Below are 20,445 nucleotides of genomic sequence, written 5' to 3' on the forward strand. Positions count from 1 at the left end.
AAAGGAAATGGAAATATATAATAAGAAAAAGAAATTGTGAGTCTTTTCTTTTCAGTAATTGTGAATTGTATAAGTTTGGTGTATAAGCGGATAGTGCAAATATCAGCGTTGCAATAAAAAAACTCAGCTAACGCAAATTTCTTAAAAATTCTACGTGAACTCAAGATCCAAATTATATACACACACATACGTACGTTCTGTTTTTCTTCTTCTTACCATTATATATCTTATATAATATGACAATCATAAGTACAATGTGACTCAAAATATCATAATCTATACCTTCTATATAGGACTTGCATTCAAAGCAAAATCAAAGCTCTAAAAAACAAAATGACCAACTTATGTAATTGTTGGCTTTAGGGGGTAGAAATACAACAAATTAAAATGAAGGAAGATTAACAAATGCAAATTGTATTTTAATTATTACACATAATCAGACATATACTAGCTTCATGTATCAACCTCACAAATTGGAGCTCCAAGCACAGGAACCTGTCCCATAGAACCTTTCTTCAAAGCCAACAATAAATTACACTTAACATAGATACCATAATGTGCAGATCTTATCTCACCAGCTTTCCACTTCAATCTTCCAAGAAACACAAGTTTCACACCCACCACCCCATAATTCTCATCCACCTCCAACCCATTTGCCACATCCACCGACACGGGCACCGGCGAGCCACCGATCACTGGAGACAAAGACACAGTGCTGTGAGCCTCTAGGTACAGTGGTGGCAGTGCAACATGTGGTGTGATGGGTTGGTTCCTATAGGACACAACAGCAGAGAACCGATCCACGTAAATCGAGACACGCTTGTTAGGGTTCTTGATGATGATGTTGAACTGCATGGACATGGATATGAGTGGTGGTGTGGTTGCGTTGATGCCGTAGATGGCTGCGCCGGCCACCGTGAATTGTGGCTTGGCGGGACGGTAAGCAAGCCATGTGATTAGGGCTATGATGCCAAGTAAAAGGAGGGAGATAGTGATGCATATACAGTGTCCACGTTTGGGAGCATTCATATTGGGTCTGTAACGAGAAACCATACCCTTTTCCATTTGATATTGATGGGGAACTTTAGGACGGTAATGGTGTTGGTTTTGGGGTTGGTGTTGTCGTTGGGGTTGGTATTGTTGTGGCTGGTGTTGTCTTGGATCTTCTTGATGCATTACCTGCACTTCTTCCATGGGAGTACACTTTGATCTAGTTAAAGGGGTTGTGAGTGTAACTTTGTATGAGTATGGCTTCTGTGATATAGATAGAAAAAGAAGTAGGGTTGGTGGGGTTGTGGTTAAGTGAACTAGTGGAGGGAAATCTACTACAGTCTGGTGGAATATGTAGAGTTGGAAATTGAAATTAGTATAGGTTGCTTGGAATCGAAGTATATAAGTTGTACTCTATTTTAAGCTTATATTAGTGTTTTAAATGGTGGTTTATTTAAGTTGTGTTTATTACAATTGTAAATACATTTACATTATATTTTTATTGTAATTGTAATAGTATTGACCACATTTTCTAACAAGTTTTCACATATATAATTGTAATGTTATTAGGGAGACTCTCAAATCGAAATTGCAATTGAGGGTGCAAAGTGCAATTTAAAACCCCTCCTTTGATCAATGGTTGATCATTGATCACTCCTTTACTTATGCTAAGTGTTTTACTTTTTCTGTTTTGTGCCTTGCTTTCACTTTATCCAAGCTTTCTTTTGTTTCTATATATCCTTTTACTAACTTATAAAGAACACAAAAATAATAACAATGGTAATGCCAAAATGTGAAAAAGTTTACAAACATTCCTTTATCTTAGATTGATGTGCAGTTAGCTTAGTCTCTCGGTTTCAAACAAGTAAAACAGTAATCCTCTGTCTCAGAGGGATTACAAAGCCTCGGCACTATCTTTATTACAAAAATATGGATAATAGACATCCATACCACCACCATCTACAAAGATCACCTATTTTTAATAGTGTCATATTCATTATTTCGGGTCAAGCAGATATTGCTACATAAATAAAAAAAACTTTTAAAAACAAAAGATAATATTTTTATATTATTTATTAATATCAGAATAATCCTCTAACAGAGAATGATATATCTTTAGAAAAAGATTATCTCTATCATACCACTATGAAGTTATGTGAAAACAAACTTTTCATTTGAATACTAGGAAGCTCGTATAATCAAATAGAGTCATGTAACCCTAAAAATAGAGTATGGATGTGTATTTAGATATTTCATATCTTGAAGAGTAAACAAACTGTATACAGATTTTACTGAGCGTATCGCGTCTTTGTCAATTGTAGTTATACAAATTATAAAGATGTAAATAAAATAAAATAAAAAGAATCTCACATTTTAGTTAATTTGAAAATAATGTTTTTCAAGCAAAATGCTATGAACTGATGAAGAGTAGATATTTTTTATAGGTAAATGTTAGTATTATGTTGTGGATGATGCTTAAATTCACAATCTTATTTATTCAATTCCTTCCTTAAATCTTTCATCATAACTGTTGGTGTAGTGGAAGCAGCATTGGCTACAAGCAATAAAAAAGTGTATAGAATAAATAGAAGAGAAGAAATAAATGAATTTGGTAACGAAGTTCGACCAATTGTGCCTACATCTCGGGAGCGCTGAACGACTACCAATATATTATTAGAGAATAAAGATTACAAACCCTAGCACACCTATGGGCCCAAGTGCCCATAGAGTGTTTCTATTTGGTGTTTATATCTGGTGTACATAATAACAAGGAACCTGAGTCCAATATATAACATTGATACTCTACTCTATTTTAATACTAGGTAATGTGAGATTTCATGTAATAACATATTTCCAACATCCCCAACAATCATCACCTTGATTGAAATAGACGAATATCTCGCTCCTTAGGAAATCTATACAAGAATCTCCACCTTAATGAATATATGACTTCACCTTTCTCAATGCCTAATTCTCTTTAACAACTCCTTCACATATGAGTTTGCTCCCCTACATCACAAACCTTCTGAATATCACTGACGATGTTACCAAGAGCCTAGCTCTCCAAACTTGTAGTACACCTTCCTGTACCATCATATAATGGAACATGTCGCCTAACCACTTATTGCTAGAAAGTCTTTCGATACATTGGAACTTCTACACAAAAGTTCACCAACAACCGTATCTACAATACTCAGTCAAACTGAACCTTTGAGCTTCTTTGGAAAGCCTCAACCGTTACCATCATTGTCTACTCCGACAATCCTAGTTCAAAAGAACTATCATACTCCACCATAAGGAGTATACCCATAACATACACCTTGCATCAATGTTAACTAATGTCTGTGTCACATCCTTGCATCCAAGCTAATGCCCATGTCACATCCCTACATCTCTACTAATGCTCGTGTTACACATTGCGTCAAAGCCAATGCTCATGTTACACCCTACATCAATGTCAACCAACACCTCTGTGCTTTTGTGGATCTGCTAAGAATTAATATTCTTCACTATGATGTCTCACCCACGCCCTTAGGATATTCCACTTCTCATCTTAAATGAGATCATTCTCTTAACATCTAGAGAGATATTGTCAGCACATGTCTCAGGATCAAACTCAACACTTGTCTCAGGGTAAACTCAACACCCAAGTCCCTATCTCCACCTTGATCCTAATCCAGTACATGAACTCCTGGGATTCTGGATTAACACATACCCCACCAAAGTTCCGCCATATTTTCTTCTTCTTCAACTCATCTACTTTATACTTGCACAGTACCTTTGACACACCTTGTCTAGCCATCACAGCTTCACTCTCTTTAGTCATTATCTGGCGCTTGGGTTAAGCATCATCTACCAATTGGTCATATTACCAATTATTGGTGCAGCGGAAGGGGTCATTGCGCAGTGTTGGCCACAAGCAATCAAATAAAGTGCATAGAATAAATAAAAGAGAAGAAATGAAGGAATTTGGTAACGAGGTTCGGTCAATTGTGCATACGTCCCAAGGAGTGCTGAACGACTACCAAGATATTATTAGAGAATAAAGATTACAAGCTCTAACACACCTATGACCTAAGTGCCCATGTGGTGTTTCTAATTGGTGCTTATATTTGGTGCATATAATAACAAAGGACCTGAGTCCAGTATATAACATTGATACTCTACTCTATTTTAATACTAAGAAATATGAGACTTCGTAAAATAACATATTTCATACATTCCTAATAATAACTATCAGACCACCTTGTAACTTTCATCCTAAAGAGGAGACATGGCCAACACAACATTAATTGATTTAAAAGAAAAACCTCTATTTAACAGAATGAAATTAGTAACCTAATAATGTAAATGGCTTGTGACCTCATACATTTGTGTATGTCACGAAACCTAGTAAGGTAGAGTTGATATTGTAAAGCAGTCATTTAGTATATTGGAGCAATGGGGGAGGAGTTTTTCAAAATATTTTTTTTTAATCTCCTCCCCTAACTCGGCAATGGGGGAGGATTTTTTTAATTTATAATTTTTTTAAGTCAGTGTTATGTAATATTTATTTGTTTAAAATATTTTAAAACTGTAACTCTAATAAGACACAAACTATCAATACTTTGTTCAAACAGTAGTATTTAAGACAAAAATATATTACAGTTGAATTTATTAATCCCATAAAAGTTTAATGACGTCTGTGTGATGAAGTGCCACATGGAGGTGGTTTTCTCCTTCTTGACGGTTGAACTCTTATTTGTTGTTCATTCCGCTGCGAGATTCTTGCTCTTCCACGTGTCACCAATTGTGGCTCCTCCTCATTTGAATCATCTTCATCTTCATCAACATCTTCAACGACAACCTCATCATCAGTATGTTGTATACCAAAAAATTTTGTAGACGACATAGTAGGACGATAATATTGTTGAGAATCATATGCCGAGAATGGTGGAGTTGAACTAGTAACAAACATTGTTGGTATAGGGTTTTGAGAACTTGATGAGAAATAATTGTATGGGGAATCATAATTTGCAAACCCATACAATTGTTGTTGTTGTTGTTGTTGTTATTGTTATTGTTATTGTTATTGTTGTTGAGGAATAACTGATGAAGTATGTCCTTGATAATGATTATCCACTAGAGTTTGTTGTGGAGAGTCACTTTCCGGTATATCATAATGATGAGTAGGAGGAGCATCATCAATATGGGTAGAGTATACATTGGGGTATAGTTCAGCCAATGCTCCCATCATTTCACGTCCCGATGAGAAGACGTCACATACAGATTGTGTGGGATTAATAAGTGAAGCTGAAGGACGACTCTGATCACACATTCTTTTTGCAAAAGTGTACTGAAAAAATTAAAGAAAATTAGAAATAAATAATATAATTACAAAGAAAGTGTAATTTATAATTTTTTTTACCATTGCATCAGAGTGTGCTCTATCTCTAGATATATATCTTCTAGTTCTTCTTAAATACCACTGCATATACTCAGAGTAGTGGTTCAAAGGTATTGTATTTGCTGGTCTTCCCTCCACGACATAATTGTCCCCATTATTCCATATTTGAATCCAGCGGCGATGCTTATGTGGCCAGTTACAATCAGTTTTGCCACGTAAGTCAACTTTATGAAGTTTTTCACAGTTCACTGGATCTTGTGGAATTGGTTGACCAAAACCAAATTGCCTCATAACCCGATCAGTAGGGTGTCATTCCACAATTGTGAAACATATTAGTGGAATACGTGACCGGCATTTCTCAGAGATGTTTGGCAGGTAAGGCAGTTGGGAATATGGCATCCACCGAAACTGGAAAAAATGTTACTTAAAAAATAAATATAATAAAAATTCAAATGTATATATATATACTAAAATAACAAATGTAAATATATCTGATCAACGCGCATACGGTCAAACATTACATGTATGATATTTACAGCATGTCCAGGGATGTTGGTGGTGATTAAACGTTGTGACCACCTAGTTGTAATGTTTGTTAGTTAATAAAATTAATCAGTGTTGTTAGTTAATAAAATAACAATTGAATCAGTGTTGTGTAATAAAAATTTACATGTAATGGTAAAATTAATATATACCTTTTCACTAATGGAAAATAAGGTATTGTTGGGTCGCGCAGTCTTGGTGCAAAATAAGGTATTGTATTGGAATGTCTCTATTAAGTCATCAAGAAAGGGCAGATACATAAGGTGAACTCGGTTACCTGATGTATCAGACATAAGAAACCCCCTATCATTATCAGAATAAATGCTCTTGCGTGTTGTTCAATAATAACCTCATCAGCATTGTCAGAGAGATCACGAAATGTCCTCTCCAGCCAAGTGAGTTTTACCCTCTGCCCCATTAATTCGTTATCAGCTGGAACAGCACCCAACAACTGCATGCAAAGGTCTTCCCAATCCATACTTGTCACTCCGGTAAAAACTTCTCCTTCTATCGGAATGTCAAGTTGGTAAGCCACATCTTCAAGAGTCACGGTGGCCTCTCCACATGTAAAGTGGAAAGTATGTGTTTCCGGCCTCCATCTCTCGATCAATGCTAGTAGTAGATGATTGTTGATTTCTGATGGTCCAATTGTCAACAAGTTACCAAAAGAAGTGGTGCGAATAACTTGTAACACCGGCTCGGAAGGTAGTGATTGTCAGAAACAATATCTGGGCCGAAAACTACATTCAATGTCATTCCATACATCATTTGATATATGGTCATTTTGTATTGTAAGTAGTGATGTGTCAATTGGCCCTGGATTAAGATACTCCATTTAAAAGTCTTAAGATGAGAAGAAAATGTGAAGAAGTTGTGAATAAGTGATTGAAGTGAAAGAAGGTAAGGTATGAAAGTGAGGAGGTATGAGGAACTATTTATAGGAGAAAATTATGTGTGTGAGTGTATTGAATTCGGTGCAAAAATTAAATTGAAGGAAGTTGGCAACACGAGTTTGGTGGGGAATTAATTTGCCCTACCTAAATCGGCAATTGCACTGCCGATTTCAATTAATTTCCCAATCCTAAATCGGCAATAGCACTGCCGATTTCAGTGCATTTAAATATTTTTTGCCTAGGCCTAAATTGGCAACAACACTGCCGATTTCAGTGTAGTTATTTTGTGCAGGACACAACTCGGCAATGATGTAGCCGATTTCCTTTTAAATATTTGTTGAACTCGGCACCATGGATGCCGAGTTTGGTGTAAATATTTTGAATGACCTACTACAATGTGTATTTAACGCAATAAATATTTGTACCTAATTAATTAAGTCAAACAAAGTTTCGAAATTAAATTCTACAATTAATTTTCAACAACTGAAAGTTAATTCAGTCAAAGAAATTAATGCTACTAAATTCGAAATTAAATTATGCAATTAATATTCAACAATACTGAATTAATTTAGTCAAAGAAATTAATGCTACTGAATTCGAAATTAAATTCTAAAATTAATATTCAACAACTAAAAATTAACTCAGTCAAAGAAATTAATGCTACTGAATTCGAAATTAAATTATGCAATTAATATTTAACAATACTGAATTAATTCAGTCAAACAAATTAACTACTACTGAATTTGAAATTAAATTCTGCAATTAATATTCAACAACTAAAATTTAATTTAGTCAAATAAATTATTGCTACTGAATTCGAAATTAAATGCTACTGAATTCGAAATTTAATGCTACATTTTAATGCATTCAGAATGGGTTACATGAATAAATTCGAAATTACACTGCAAAAATCTCTGCACCACACTATGTATAGTCCTTACGTAAAGTCATTCAATAATAGAATCTTTGTACCACACTATGTATAGTCATTCAATAATTTTCTTTTCATTATATAGTCATTCAATAATTTACTTGCCATTGTATAGTCATTCAACTCTGCAATGTTCTGCACACTTCAACTCCATTGTATAGTCACACTAAAATCTTCTGCACACTTCAACTTTATTTGACCACACTTATTTCCACTTTATTATCTGCATATTTAAAGTCTTTTGCACATTGTATAGTCACTTTTAGTATATAGTTATAGTCTTATGCACACGTTATAGTATATAGTTATATTTATAATATATAGTTATAGTATATTTATAGTATATAGTTATAGTAAATTTATAAAAATACATTAGTCTTACGAAATACAATAGTCTTAATAAATTTGGATCAATAGAAATACATTATAAAGATAGTGACTAAAAATTAAACTAGTCTTACGAATGTTGCCTAGAACTCTCCCCTAATTCTCTAGATCGCAATGGACATGTCTTCATGTTATGTCCTTCGATTCTACACTATCCACATTTTTTAAGTTGTTCACCTTCAACTTCATCCATCTCATTGTGAATGCGTGAAGTCTTTGGTCTTCCACTTCTTTTCCTACGCATAACAGGATTGGGAATGAATGTCGGACCTGAATAAGGAGGCCAATATTCTTCATTACCAAGTGGTTGAAACTCATATCCATAAACCTTCTGAAGATTATCGAGGCGGTAAATTGTTGAGATAAATTGGCTGCAATCTAAATTCAAAGAAGCGCACGTTGCGATAGCATGAGAGCATGGCAATCGTAATGATTGAAATTCTCCACAGTCACACCAATTCTCAGCAAGTTTTACTGTATACAGCCTCACTTGCCGACCAGCAGACCTAGATAAAACTTCAACTTCAGAGCGTCCAGTCTCTCGTGAAAAATTACGAACCATTTGACATGTAGATTTACGTTGATTTTTTTTATCACCTTTGTTAATTCTTCGCAATATACATGTCCTTCCATAACCATGTGAGAGGTTTCATTTCGATTTTTATTGAACCATTCGTTTAGCCTATAATATGTTGCTGTAACAAGTGCAGTGATAGGAAGAGCTCTTGATCCTTTCAAAACACCATTAATGCATTCAGAAAGATTAGTAGTCATGTGGTCATATCGTCTCACTCCATCATATGCCTGACCCATTTCTCTTTTGGAATCTGGTCCAACCATGCAGCAGCCCTTGAATTTTTTTGACGCAACGAATTCAACGTTCGCTCGAACTATGGTCGCATCAACTCATAACCTAGAAAATAAATACAAACATATTAATATCCATAATATAACAATATTAATAAAATAAAAATATAAATAGGACATACCCATTTCTACAACTTTGTCTTTTAGATCAGAATCACGGAATTCCTTATTGAAATTACTAGCTACATGACGAATACAATAAACTGATTGTGCACTAGACCATCCTGTCAACTCACTTCGGAGTGCAGCTAATAAACCTGTCCCCCTATCTGATATGATACACAGGTTTTCTTGAGGGGTAACATACGTGTTAAGATTGTAAAAAAACCATTCCCAAGCTTCTTTTGTCTCTCCTTCAACAATGACAAATGCAACTGAAAATACACGTCTGTTTCCATCTTGTGAACTTGCTATTAGCAATGTTCCAGTATATTTCCCAGTCAAAAATGTACCATGAACTTGTAGGATTGGTTTATAATAACCAAACCCTTCAATACATGGTTTGAAAGCCCAAACTATTCTATCGAGAATGATTCGACTTGGGTCTTCCATGCCATCTACAACTTCGTGATGTGCTTGATATTTTACAATTGTGCCCGGACAAAAATATTGTAGAGCATTCATCCAACGTGGTAACTCATTATAAGATCCTTCCCAATCACCATAAATTTTGGCCATTGCCATTTGTTTTGCAGTGACTGTATAACCAAAACGACTAACAACCTCCTTCACCAGTGCCTTAACTGGTATACTCGGATCTGCAGATACCAAATTAACAATAAGGTCTGCAATGAATGACGAATTTAATTTACTATGATCTTGAGAAACTACCATAGACACACAACTATGTGTTCCACTAATTTTTCTAATCTCCCAATAATCGCGTTTAACGTTATAACAAGCGCGAATTCGCCACTCACATCCTGCACCAAAATGTTTACGTTTGGCAACATATCTGTCCGGTCTAGACTCTACAACAATATAGTCAAACGAATTTCTTATATGAAATTCTCTAATTGCATTTATTGTGGCTTCTTTAGATTCAAATTGCAAGCCGATAAACAAATCATTATCAACAACATTCGTTAAATCGGTTATGTGTCCAATATCACGACCAGCTTGAGAATTTGTGTTCAAGAAAAATGATGAGGGAGTAGTATATGTCATAATACGAGATGAACTACTACCAAACTGAACCTCTTCCTCATCACTGCATATTTCAATCTCCTCTTCATCACTAAAATCGCTAACAATATCTCTCACAATGACCATCTACATTAAAAAATTAATAACATTAAAACATATAAACTTATAAAAATGAAATAAAATGGAGCAACTAAATAATATACTAACCTCTACAATAAAAGCTTACTCAAAGAAACTGATTAACAAACTGTACTCTTTCAGAGAATGAAGAGAAATTTCGGTGAAAGTATAATTTACATACCACTACGGAGTATACATAGACATTCAAAAACTCCTCCCCCATTGCCGATTTAGGGGGAGATTAAAAAAATAAAATAATCAAAAACTCCTCCCCCATTGACGAGTTAGGGGAGGAGATTAAAAAAAATATTTTGAAAAACTTCTCCCCATTGCCGATTTAGGGGGAGGATAATTAAAAAAAATTATATATTAGAAAACTCCCCCCCCCCCTCCCCATTGCCGATTTAGGGGGGGGGGGAGATTAAAAAAAATTAAATAAATCAAAAACTCCCCCCCCCCATTGCCGATTTAGGGGGGAGGAGAATAAAAAAAATAATGGAAATCGGCAACAGGTTGCCAATTTAGGTGAAAACTACACCATAATTGTAATATTTTGAAAAGGTGCACCAATACCGTAATTTTTTGGTCAAGGTGCACCAATACTGTAATTTTTCGGTCAAGGTGCACCAATAGAGTAAATTTTCCATTTATAGAATGAGGTAGGGAATAGACCCTCTCTAATGCATACTTTAATTTACCATGGTTTGGAAATTGTTAAAGGTAGGGCCCATATCATGTGCCTCTGTCCTAAGTGGAATAGAGATTTGTTGTTCCATATTTTATCTCATACGTTGTCCTATACCAATGGAAATGAAGCAAAAATAGTAATAACAATGAAATTTTAAAATTTTTAATTGACATAATATTTTTTCATTAGTACACGAGAGAGTATGAGATAAGATATGAGACAAAAGATTTTTATTCTATGATCTAATGCATCTTGCATGCATGAGCTCTCCTAGTGACTTCTTGCTCTTTAAGTATGGGGTGAAATCTCCGGTTTGTAAAACCTAAGTTTAATCTTGTTGTTTGTGTAGCTCGCAACAATTCTGAATGACGCGAAATAATATTTATTGGCTGAGTCACAACCATGTCACTCTATTTAAGACATTTCGTGGTACTGCTAAAATTGCGCAAGCAGACTATCTCATGCCTCCCCCAGGATAAAACAACCAAATTCTCTGTTATACGATTTCTTACTGCACTGTAAGAATCATTCTCGAATATATACACAATATGGTTACTAGTGCCAATTTTCGAATTCCCACAATATGGTTACTTATGCCATTTCATTTCCCACAATACCGACAACCAGTGTTAGTTCACGAAATTCGCACATTGTATGTCTGTGCCAATTCTCAAGTGCCATGGAAAGAAAGTGAGAGAAGGTGCTGGAAATGCATCGACATAATTTTATGGGGGATAAAGAGAAAGCTGAGTAAGTCATACTCAACTTTGGTGCGAGTTATATTGAGGGATAGAGCCTCTATTTATAGTCTGAGGCCTCCAACGGCTCTCCCATCTGACGGTGCAAACAATCAAACGACTACATGTTCTAACGGCTGAAAAACTTGACCACCAAGATCTTCTCCTCCATTCTCCACTTCACTCTCCACTCTCTAACCATGTGGGCTTAGTCTCACACGTGTGTCATGCGTGTGTTGACTTGGTCAACACATAGTCCAAGCCCAAAATTGTGAAGAAGATCTTTGCTCCTGACCTTGACACTGTTTTGATGAAGACACCAACATCATCAAATAGAAGAAAAGGAAGAATACCTATGAAGACAATGAAGATTCAAGCTTCAAGATATTCAAGACTTTTAGTCTAAGTCTAAAATAGGTACTTCTATCCTATACTCTTGATTATACAATAGTAGTAATGCTCAAACTATTTTTAAAAGATAATTGAAATACTTTAAAATACTTAAAACAATTTTAAAAAATAGTGTGTAACAAGTTACTTCAACTAAGTAACAGGTTACGAGTGTGAGAAAAGAGTTATCCAACTTAAAACTGATCAGAGTAATTCATTACTGTCTTTGAGTAACAAATTACCAGTGTTATTAAAGTTGAGTAACCGATTACTCAACTTGCTATAATCGATTACTCTAATTCGAAAATAAATGTTTAGTAGACAGAACATTTGAGTAATCGATTACTCAATGTTGTAATCGATTACTGAGAGTTATTGCATCAGTTTTTCAAATTCAAAGTGAATGAGTTTCAACCCAAAAGACACGTTTTCATTCCAATCAATTTCTATCCTTTCAAAGAGACATTTTGGTTGATTGGAAAGCCTATATAAAGGCATTGAAACTCACAATCACAACACACAACTTTCATACAACTCTCACATGATTCTAAAAAATTCTCTCACTATTTTTCTGCACTTTTGCATGCACTCAGTTCTTAAACTTTCAAAAGAGAATTTTTCTGAGTTACTTGAAGTAATTGTTTCAAAGTTTTACAAACCTATGGAGCAAGATTACTTAGTATACAAGAGAGTTATTGGATTACAAGTGATATTTTATTTCATACCTGTAAAGGCAATCCAAGCCACTGTTGTAATTATTCATTCATTGAAAATACTTTCTTTCACGGGGTGTGATGAGAAAGGGGATAGAGTTACTTGGAAAGGTGTTTTCCAAGGTGATAAGTATTAGTGAGTGTGTAAGGTACATAGAAGTCTTAGGGTAAGATATTGTATTTACAACTCATAATATTTAGTGGAAAATCTCTTGTACTGTAAGAGTACTGGATGTAGCCTTCGGTGGACAAGAAGGTGACCAAATATAAAATTATGGTGTACTTTCTTCTCTCTTTATTTCTTCAATTATTTACTTGTTATTTTTTGAAAATTATTTCCGATGTTCTTAAATCTTGATATTGCAGAAAAAGTGTTCATAATTTTTAAGTCAACTAATTCACCCCCTCCCCTTAGTGGCAATCTCATTCTTACAAAAATCATAAGAAAAATAAAATAAATAAGAGTTTATTTAAAAAATAATGTGGGGCCCAAACCCAAACCTGAACCCGATCTGAACACGAACCGAGTTGAGCTGGCAGATAGTGGTGGAGGAGGAGGTGGTAGTGGTGCGCGTGTGTGCGTGTGATTGTGGAGGGGTTTTGTTTGTGTGAGTCCTCACTCACTCACAAAACTCATTGTACCCCTTGGGGCACACCTCAAGGTTGCAACTTAAGGCCTATAAAGCCTTTCAACTTCCCTTCTCCAAGTAATATGGGACTTGGGGAGTTTTTTTCATTTCACACCCCCATGATCCCCATTATTGGCTTCACTAATATGTTTTTAAACCATATTAAAACTCATCATTTTGCAACAATTTCCAACAACCCACCACTTGAAAATAAAAATTGATTTCTAGGAATTTATGTGGTCTCAATAAGATTATGCATAAACAAAGGTGTCATGCGACTTGAACCTTTGCATAGAGAATAAGATCCAGATTTTACTAGAGTGACTCGTAGTCTTGAACTCTATCTCCAACATCAAACCATAGACAACATTTTAAAAGGTGTATTCAGTAAAGCACGTGCGTTAAAGGACATGCACGTCTATCCTAGTATAATGAACGCTCTATAAATTTATGCCCCAAAATTTCATAGGAAGCGACTCCTACTTCCACATTCACATAGGTGAGTCTATTAAAAGTACTCATGTAGCCTAGGTACTCAAGTCCAATTTGAGTATAGATTTCATTAAGAGTTTAATTCATCCTTACATATGTTGTAGGAATCATGCTTCTCATAATTTTATAGCATGTTCGTTCTCATATCACTTCACAACTTGTTATTACCCATTGAACTTATTTCTTGGGATCTTCAGTCAGTTAGGTTGGGTTACCATCATGAGTGATCCTCTTTCTAAGGGAAATAGTCTTATACTCTTATAAGTATTATGGACTTTCTCTCTAGCTAGTCCTTTTCGTCAAAGGATCTGTTAAGTTATTCTCAGTGCATACATGATTCACTCTAACAGCTCCTATAGAGAGTAACTCTCTAATGGTGTTGTGCTTACGATGAATTTGTCGTTTCTTATCGTTATAAAAGCGGTTCTCAATTTTTGCAATAGTCGTGATACTATCACAATGGATCAATACAGGTGAAATTGATTTTTCCCATTGGGGAATCTTTGCAAGCTAGCTTCTCAAAGAATTTGATTCTTCACCAGTTGTTGCTAGTGCTATCATCTCAACTTCCATAGTGGATTGAGCCAAAATAGTCTGTTTCTTTGACTTCCAAGAAACATCCCCACCAGCTATGCTAAAGATATAGCCAATGATTGCTTTAGAATCATCTGAAATAATGTCCCAATCAACATCATTGAGTCTTTCTAGGACAGCTGGAAACCTTCAGTAATATAATCCAAGGTTTATTGTTGTCTTAAGATATCTCATTACCCTTTCTATAGCATGTCAATGCTCCATATTAGGTCTAATGGTAAACCCGCATAATAATCTCACAACATAGGCAATGTCGGGTCTAGTGAATCAATGGCATACTGAAGGCTGCCAATGATGCTAGCATACTCATTTTGTCTTAAACCTTCATTAGTGTTTCTAAAAAGTTTTACACTTGGATCATATTGTGTAGTAGCCGGTTTATAGTCAAAATATTTATATTTCTTTAAGATCTTTCGACATAATGAGATTGATCCAAATAAATTTCTTCTTTTGACCTAGTAATTTTTATACCAAGGATTACACTTGCCTTTCCAAGGTCTTTCATATCAAAGTTGTTACACAATAATGATTTCACATTATTCACAACATGAATATTGGAACCAAATATGAGCAAGTCATCTACATGGAAATATATGATAGTGCAAATGTCATTTTATGATTTGTAATAAATGCATTTGCCACTTTCATTCACCTTAAACTCATTCGAGATCATTAAGTCATTAAACTTTTCATGTCACTGTTTAGGTGCTTGCGACCATACAACGACTAATCTAACTTGTAAACCTTATTTTCTTGCCTATGTATTACAAAACCTTCAAGTTGTTCCATATAGATGTCTTCTTCCAAATTACCATTTAAAAAAGTAGTCTTAACATCCATTTGATGCACTAATAAATTATGTATCGTAATGAATGATATTAATACTCTAATGAATATTATTCTAGTAACAGGTGAAAAGATGTCGAAGAAATCTACATTATTTCTTTGCTTGAAACTTTTAGCTACAAGGCGAGTCTTGTATTTATCCAGTGTGCCATCAGGTTCCGGTCTCTTTTTTCAATACCCACTTACAACTAATAGGCTTGCAACCAGGAGGCAAGTAAACTACATGTCAGGTCTTGTTAGACTCTAGAGAATTCATCTCATCATTTATGACCTCTTGCCACAAATCAGTATCCAAAGAAGTCAAAGCTTCTTAGAATGTTGATGAATCCTCTTCAAAATATAATCAGGTCCATAATGTCTAACAGTTCTTGCTCTCTTACTTCTTCTAGGTTCTATTTCTAACTCATCGTTATTATCATTATTGCTAATCACATGTATGTGACTAGTTGATGTGCCCCCACTATTCCTCAATTTGAAAGGGAATTTTATTTCAATGAAGTCAACATCGTTAGACTTAATAATCACTTTTGTGTTAAGGTCATAAAATTTGTAAGTCTTGCTCTTTACAGCATACCCAATGAATACACATTCATTGGCTCTACTTGTGATTTAACTCTTTTGGGATCTGATATCCAGACATAAATTAGACAACCTCGTTCTCAAATAAGATAAGTTTGGTTATTTATTCTTAAAAATTTAATATGGGAAAATTTTGCTTTTAGCCTTGGGACTCTATTTAGCACTTAGTATACAGTTAATAAAATTTCACCCCACAGGTGTTTCACCATAACTTAACATAATAACTACAACTAATTCAGTTAAAGTTTTATTCTTTCTTTCAACTTTACTATTCATTTCAGGTGAATATGGTGTAGTTTTTTCGTGAATAATGTCTTTTATTTTATAAAAATCATTAAAAATGTTAGAGTTATACTTGTTAGGTATTAGTGGCCTAGGAACACCTAGAAGAGGGGGTTGAATAGGTGTGGCGGTTAAAATTTACCGCTTTTTATCAACAACCCAATTGCTGGAAAAACAACTGAGTTAATCGATTAACAGAACTGTTTAATCGATTAACCTGATGCATAGAACAGATTCAGCTAAGTAGGCAATTTGTACAACAATTAAGATACACTTGAACATATATATTTCAGATATTTTTGCGAACAAGTATTGACTATATAGCAGTAAACAAGTATCCAATTTCTTAAGAATAGATTCAATGTATCATAGCAAGAAAACAGTTAAAGAATAATGAAAGAAAGAACAGTGCAAAAATGATTTTTATCCTGGTTCGTTTGCGATCCACTACAAACGACATCCAGGCCTCCCCTTCTGGATCAGGGAGATTTTCTTTCTTCACAATATTGAATTAAAAATACAATTACCAATTCAATTTACAAGCACAAGGGATGCTCCCTTCTTAATATCTAGGATCTCTAAAACCTGGTTTGACTCTACCCTTTCGCTTCTTGAGAAAACCTTTCTCGCGAACTAGCCCCAGCCAAGAATCTTATCCTCAAATCAAGACCTCCCTGCCTTGGTGAAGAACTTCAATCTCTATGGTGATCTTACACCACGAGACAGATCCAGACTACATAAAACACGTTAAATTTAAGGTACACGAAGCACATAATGCTTAAGATATTACAATATAAATACTCTAAGATTAACCCTTATTCTAATCAATTAAGCCATCAATATAAGAATGAGTTAATCAATTATCAGTATACAAATGGTTTCTTTCTATCAAAATCTGATGCATGATCATGTTAGAAATATTAAAATGAACATTAAACTATGTAGAAACAGAAAACATGTTATTGCAGAAACAGCATAAGCTCTCTTCACACACATGCAACTCTCTTGCGGAAAAAGTAGTAAATGTAAAAACACGTTATGCAAATGCTCTCTAAAACAACCCTAAACAAATAGAATGAATGCTAATGAGTTCTGAGTGAAGCCTCATATTTATAGCATGGAGAATAAGTGGTTTAAGCCGTTGCAAAAACAGTTACACAATTAAGCAGTTACAACAGCAGAAACAGGTTTCAGTTATAACATAAAACAGACTCGTTAATCGATTAAGACTACCATTTAATCGATTAACGGACTTACAGATTGACATACAAGCCAGTTAAAACAGAAAACACATATTCAACAGAGAATCAGTTATGTTAATCGATTAAGCTACCACGTTAATCGATTAACTGGAGCAATTATGCATATGTTTCAAAAGGCAAACTTCTCATATGTTATGTACAATATATATATATATGTTCTACCAATTACATTATGCCTAATATGCACATATAACATGTATGATATATGCATGAACATACGATTAACTATTCTCATGAATATGATAGTTCAATTAGGATGGCTTAAGAGACCAGCAACTAGGTTCACCTAACCTATACTCACTTACTACGACACACATCCTAGACTACCTATACTCACTTACTACGACACACATCCTATACTACTTAGATTATAGACTCAATTTATATCCTAGTCTAGATATGACCAAATGAGCATAGGGCATGTTGATTGTTGAGCCATCTTCAAGCTTTGTTAAACCCTTGTCTTCATCAAAACATAGGCTAAGATATGTTAGTGCTATTCTTGACACTTTGCACTTTCAATACTCAGTGTCTCTATCGCTTCTGAGTTTTTTTTTTTATTTTCTTGTTGAGTTGATTTTCAATTCTAGTTAAATATAACTTAAACATGTCAAGTGCTTCACTTTTATTTTTCATAAGATATACATAAGTAAAATTAGAGCAGTCATCAATAAAAGTGATAAAATAACGTTTATCATTTCTAGTTAACGTTACATCTAATTCACATATATCTGAGTGTATTAAATATAAAGGCTTAGATTCTCGCGCTACTGATTTATGTGGTTTTTTTGGAAATTTTGTTTGACTACATGATTCATAGATTCCAAAATCATTTTTAGATAACTTTGGAATTAAACTTAAGGTACTCAAATTTGAAATTGTACGTTTATTGATATGACAAAGACTAGAATGTCAAATATTAAAATCACACAACATATAAACTGAATCAGAAATTTTATTAAAAAAACATCAACATTTAACTTAAATTTGTCATCAACGGCGTATCATTTTCCCAATAAATATCTCATTCCTAGTAAGAGTATACAAGTATGCTCCTATGGTCTGGGTAAACCCAGACTTATTAAGAAGAAAACTAGAAACCAGATTCTTCCTCATCTCTAGAGTGTGCATCACATCTTTTAGAATCAGAACCGCACCCGAGAATTTTTTCTTAGTGTTATTGTTGGAGACAATCAACACCTCATATATCTGATATTGCTTACAAGTCCTTCTAGGACGGAGACAATTTGTCAATTATGACAGCCACTTGAAATTCCTCATCGATGAGCATATCCTCAAAAATGATCTCCAATTTTTTTTTGTAAGGGGCATGCACTCACAAAACTAATTGTATTCCTTGGGCATAACACAATGTTACAACTTAAGGTTTATAAAGTCTTTCAATTTTTCTCCTTCAAGCAATATGGGACTTTGAAAGTTTTTTCATTTCACATCCTAATATTCTCATTAATGTGCATTTAAACCACATCAAAATTCATCATTTTACAACAATTTCCAACAAACCCCTTAGTTTATAAGAGTTTCCCCTATGAAATGGGTTCTTAATAAGACCTTGGAATCCCATCAAATATGAACACATCGTTAACATGGGTCCCTGGCCCAATAGTAGGAACAAGAGTTCCCTGACCTCTGTGTCAAGTATCAATGCTAGAGCTTTAAAAGAATGTGAAATAGTAGGAATAAAATCTTTTATATATATATATATAAATAAATATTATATATATATATATAAATTAATTTTTATGTTTATTATGACCTAAATATTATTTTTTATATTTATTGTTATTATATTTATAAACAAGATTATGATTATATATATAAAACCTGTTGTAATATTTTTTAAAATTTAATTAGCTATTTAAGTTGTCTAAATGAACCATTCGAACTGAACCGAACAGTTCGTGAACTTTAACTGAGCCGAACTCGAGCTAAAAAAAATAACTCGTATCGAACTCAAGTCGAGTTTCGAGATGAACCAATCCTTATCGAACTGAACTCTGGTTCGACTTGGTTCGACTCATTTCCAGCCCTAGTTGTGAAGTCCAACGAGAGTCTCTACCTGATGATTGTTCTTCCAAGTAACCACAAGCGTTTATGACTTTGTTATCTTGGTATACGATTTCAGTCATTTGTTTTATTGATGGGCTTAGTTTTTTCCCGATAGTAATTGCATTTTCGTAAGGCCTAAGATCATATGTCCTAATTGTTATTCTTATCCAATTAGTAAGTACACTTAATTAAAAAGAAATATTATAAAAATATAAAATAATATTTTTATATTACTTATTGTAATTTCGCTAATTTGACTTGCTATGAACGATGGAACATGATTTTTTTAAGACATGCGATTCTTGTTCTATAGGCTTAACCATCATCACTGCTACGCAGGGGCAGAGCTATGAAGGGACAGGAGGGGGCAGCTGCCCCCCTGGATTATTTTATTTTATTTTTTGAATACTTTTTTTTTACTATTTTCTTACGGGAATATATTTGTTGTCTCAAAAAGTGTGTTACTTCATGTATCATTTAGCCTAAAAAATACTTAAATAATAAACTCCCTTTACCTATACGTGACTAACGTCTTTATAGACATACTTGAAGTTCACATATTTATTTAATTTGTAGCTTGATAAATAAATATAGTGCAACATGTGTGATTCTTTTAAAAATTATATATTGATCAAATTCTCTTATACATTTAGATGTTGATGTTGTTTATAACAATATAACTTCATTTGAGTTCATAATGATTTTACATTTGATGAAAGATATTATGTATGTATTAAAATATATTCTAAGGATACTTATAAATCATTTAATATTGATAATATATATATATTTTTTGTCCAAAATTTCTATCCAACGAGTTTCAATGAGTAATGAAGATTAGTTTAAAATCTCAATGTCAACATTTTATTTTTGGTGTCCTTAGCCAATCAAGTTTGACA

The 20,445-nt window shown here is 34.0% G+C and overlaps 1 protein-coding gene across 1 annotated transcript; it reads right to left on the reverse strand.

Annotated features, from left to right (window-relative positions):
- Positions 204-1,350, reverse strand: LOC109330690 (NDR1/HIN1-like protein 12). Its single transcript, XM_019564959.1, has one exon. The coding sequence runs from the start codon at positions 1,192-1,194 to the stop codon at positions 454-456; it is 741 nt and encodes a 246-aa protein (XP_019420504.1). The 5' UTR covers positions 1,195-1,350; the 3' UTR covers positions 204-453.

The sequence above is a fragment of the Lupinus angustifolius genome, chromosome LG17, assembly GCF_001865875.1.
Source record: "Lupinus angustifolius cultivar Tanjil chromosome LG17, LupAngTanjil_v1.0, whole genome shotgun sequence".
Lineage (NCBI taxonomy): Eukaryota > Viridiplantae > Streptophyta > Magnoliopsida > Fabales > Fabaceae > Lupinus > Lupinus angustifolius.

Coding starts and splice junctions, on each gene's coding strand:
- LOC109330690 (XM_019564959.1), bottom strand. CDS start 1,194: ATGGAAGAAGTGCAGGTAATGCATCAAGAAGATCCAAGACAACACCAG.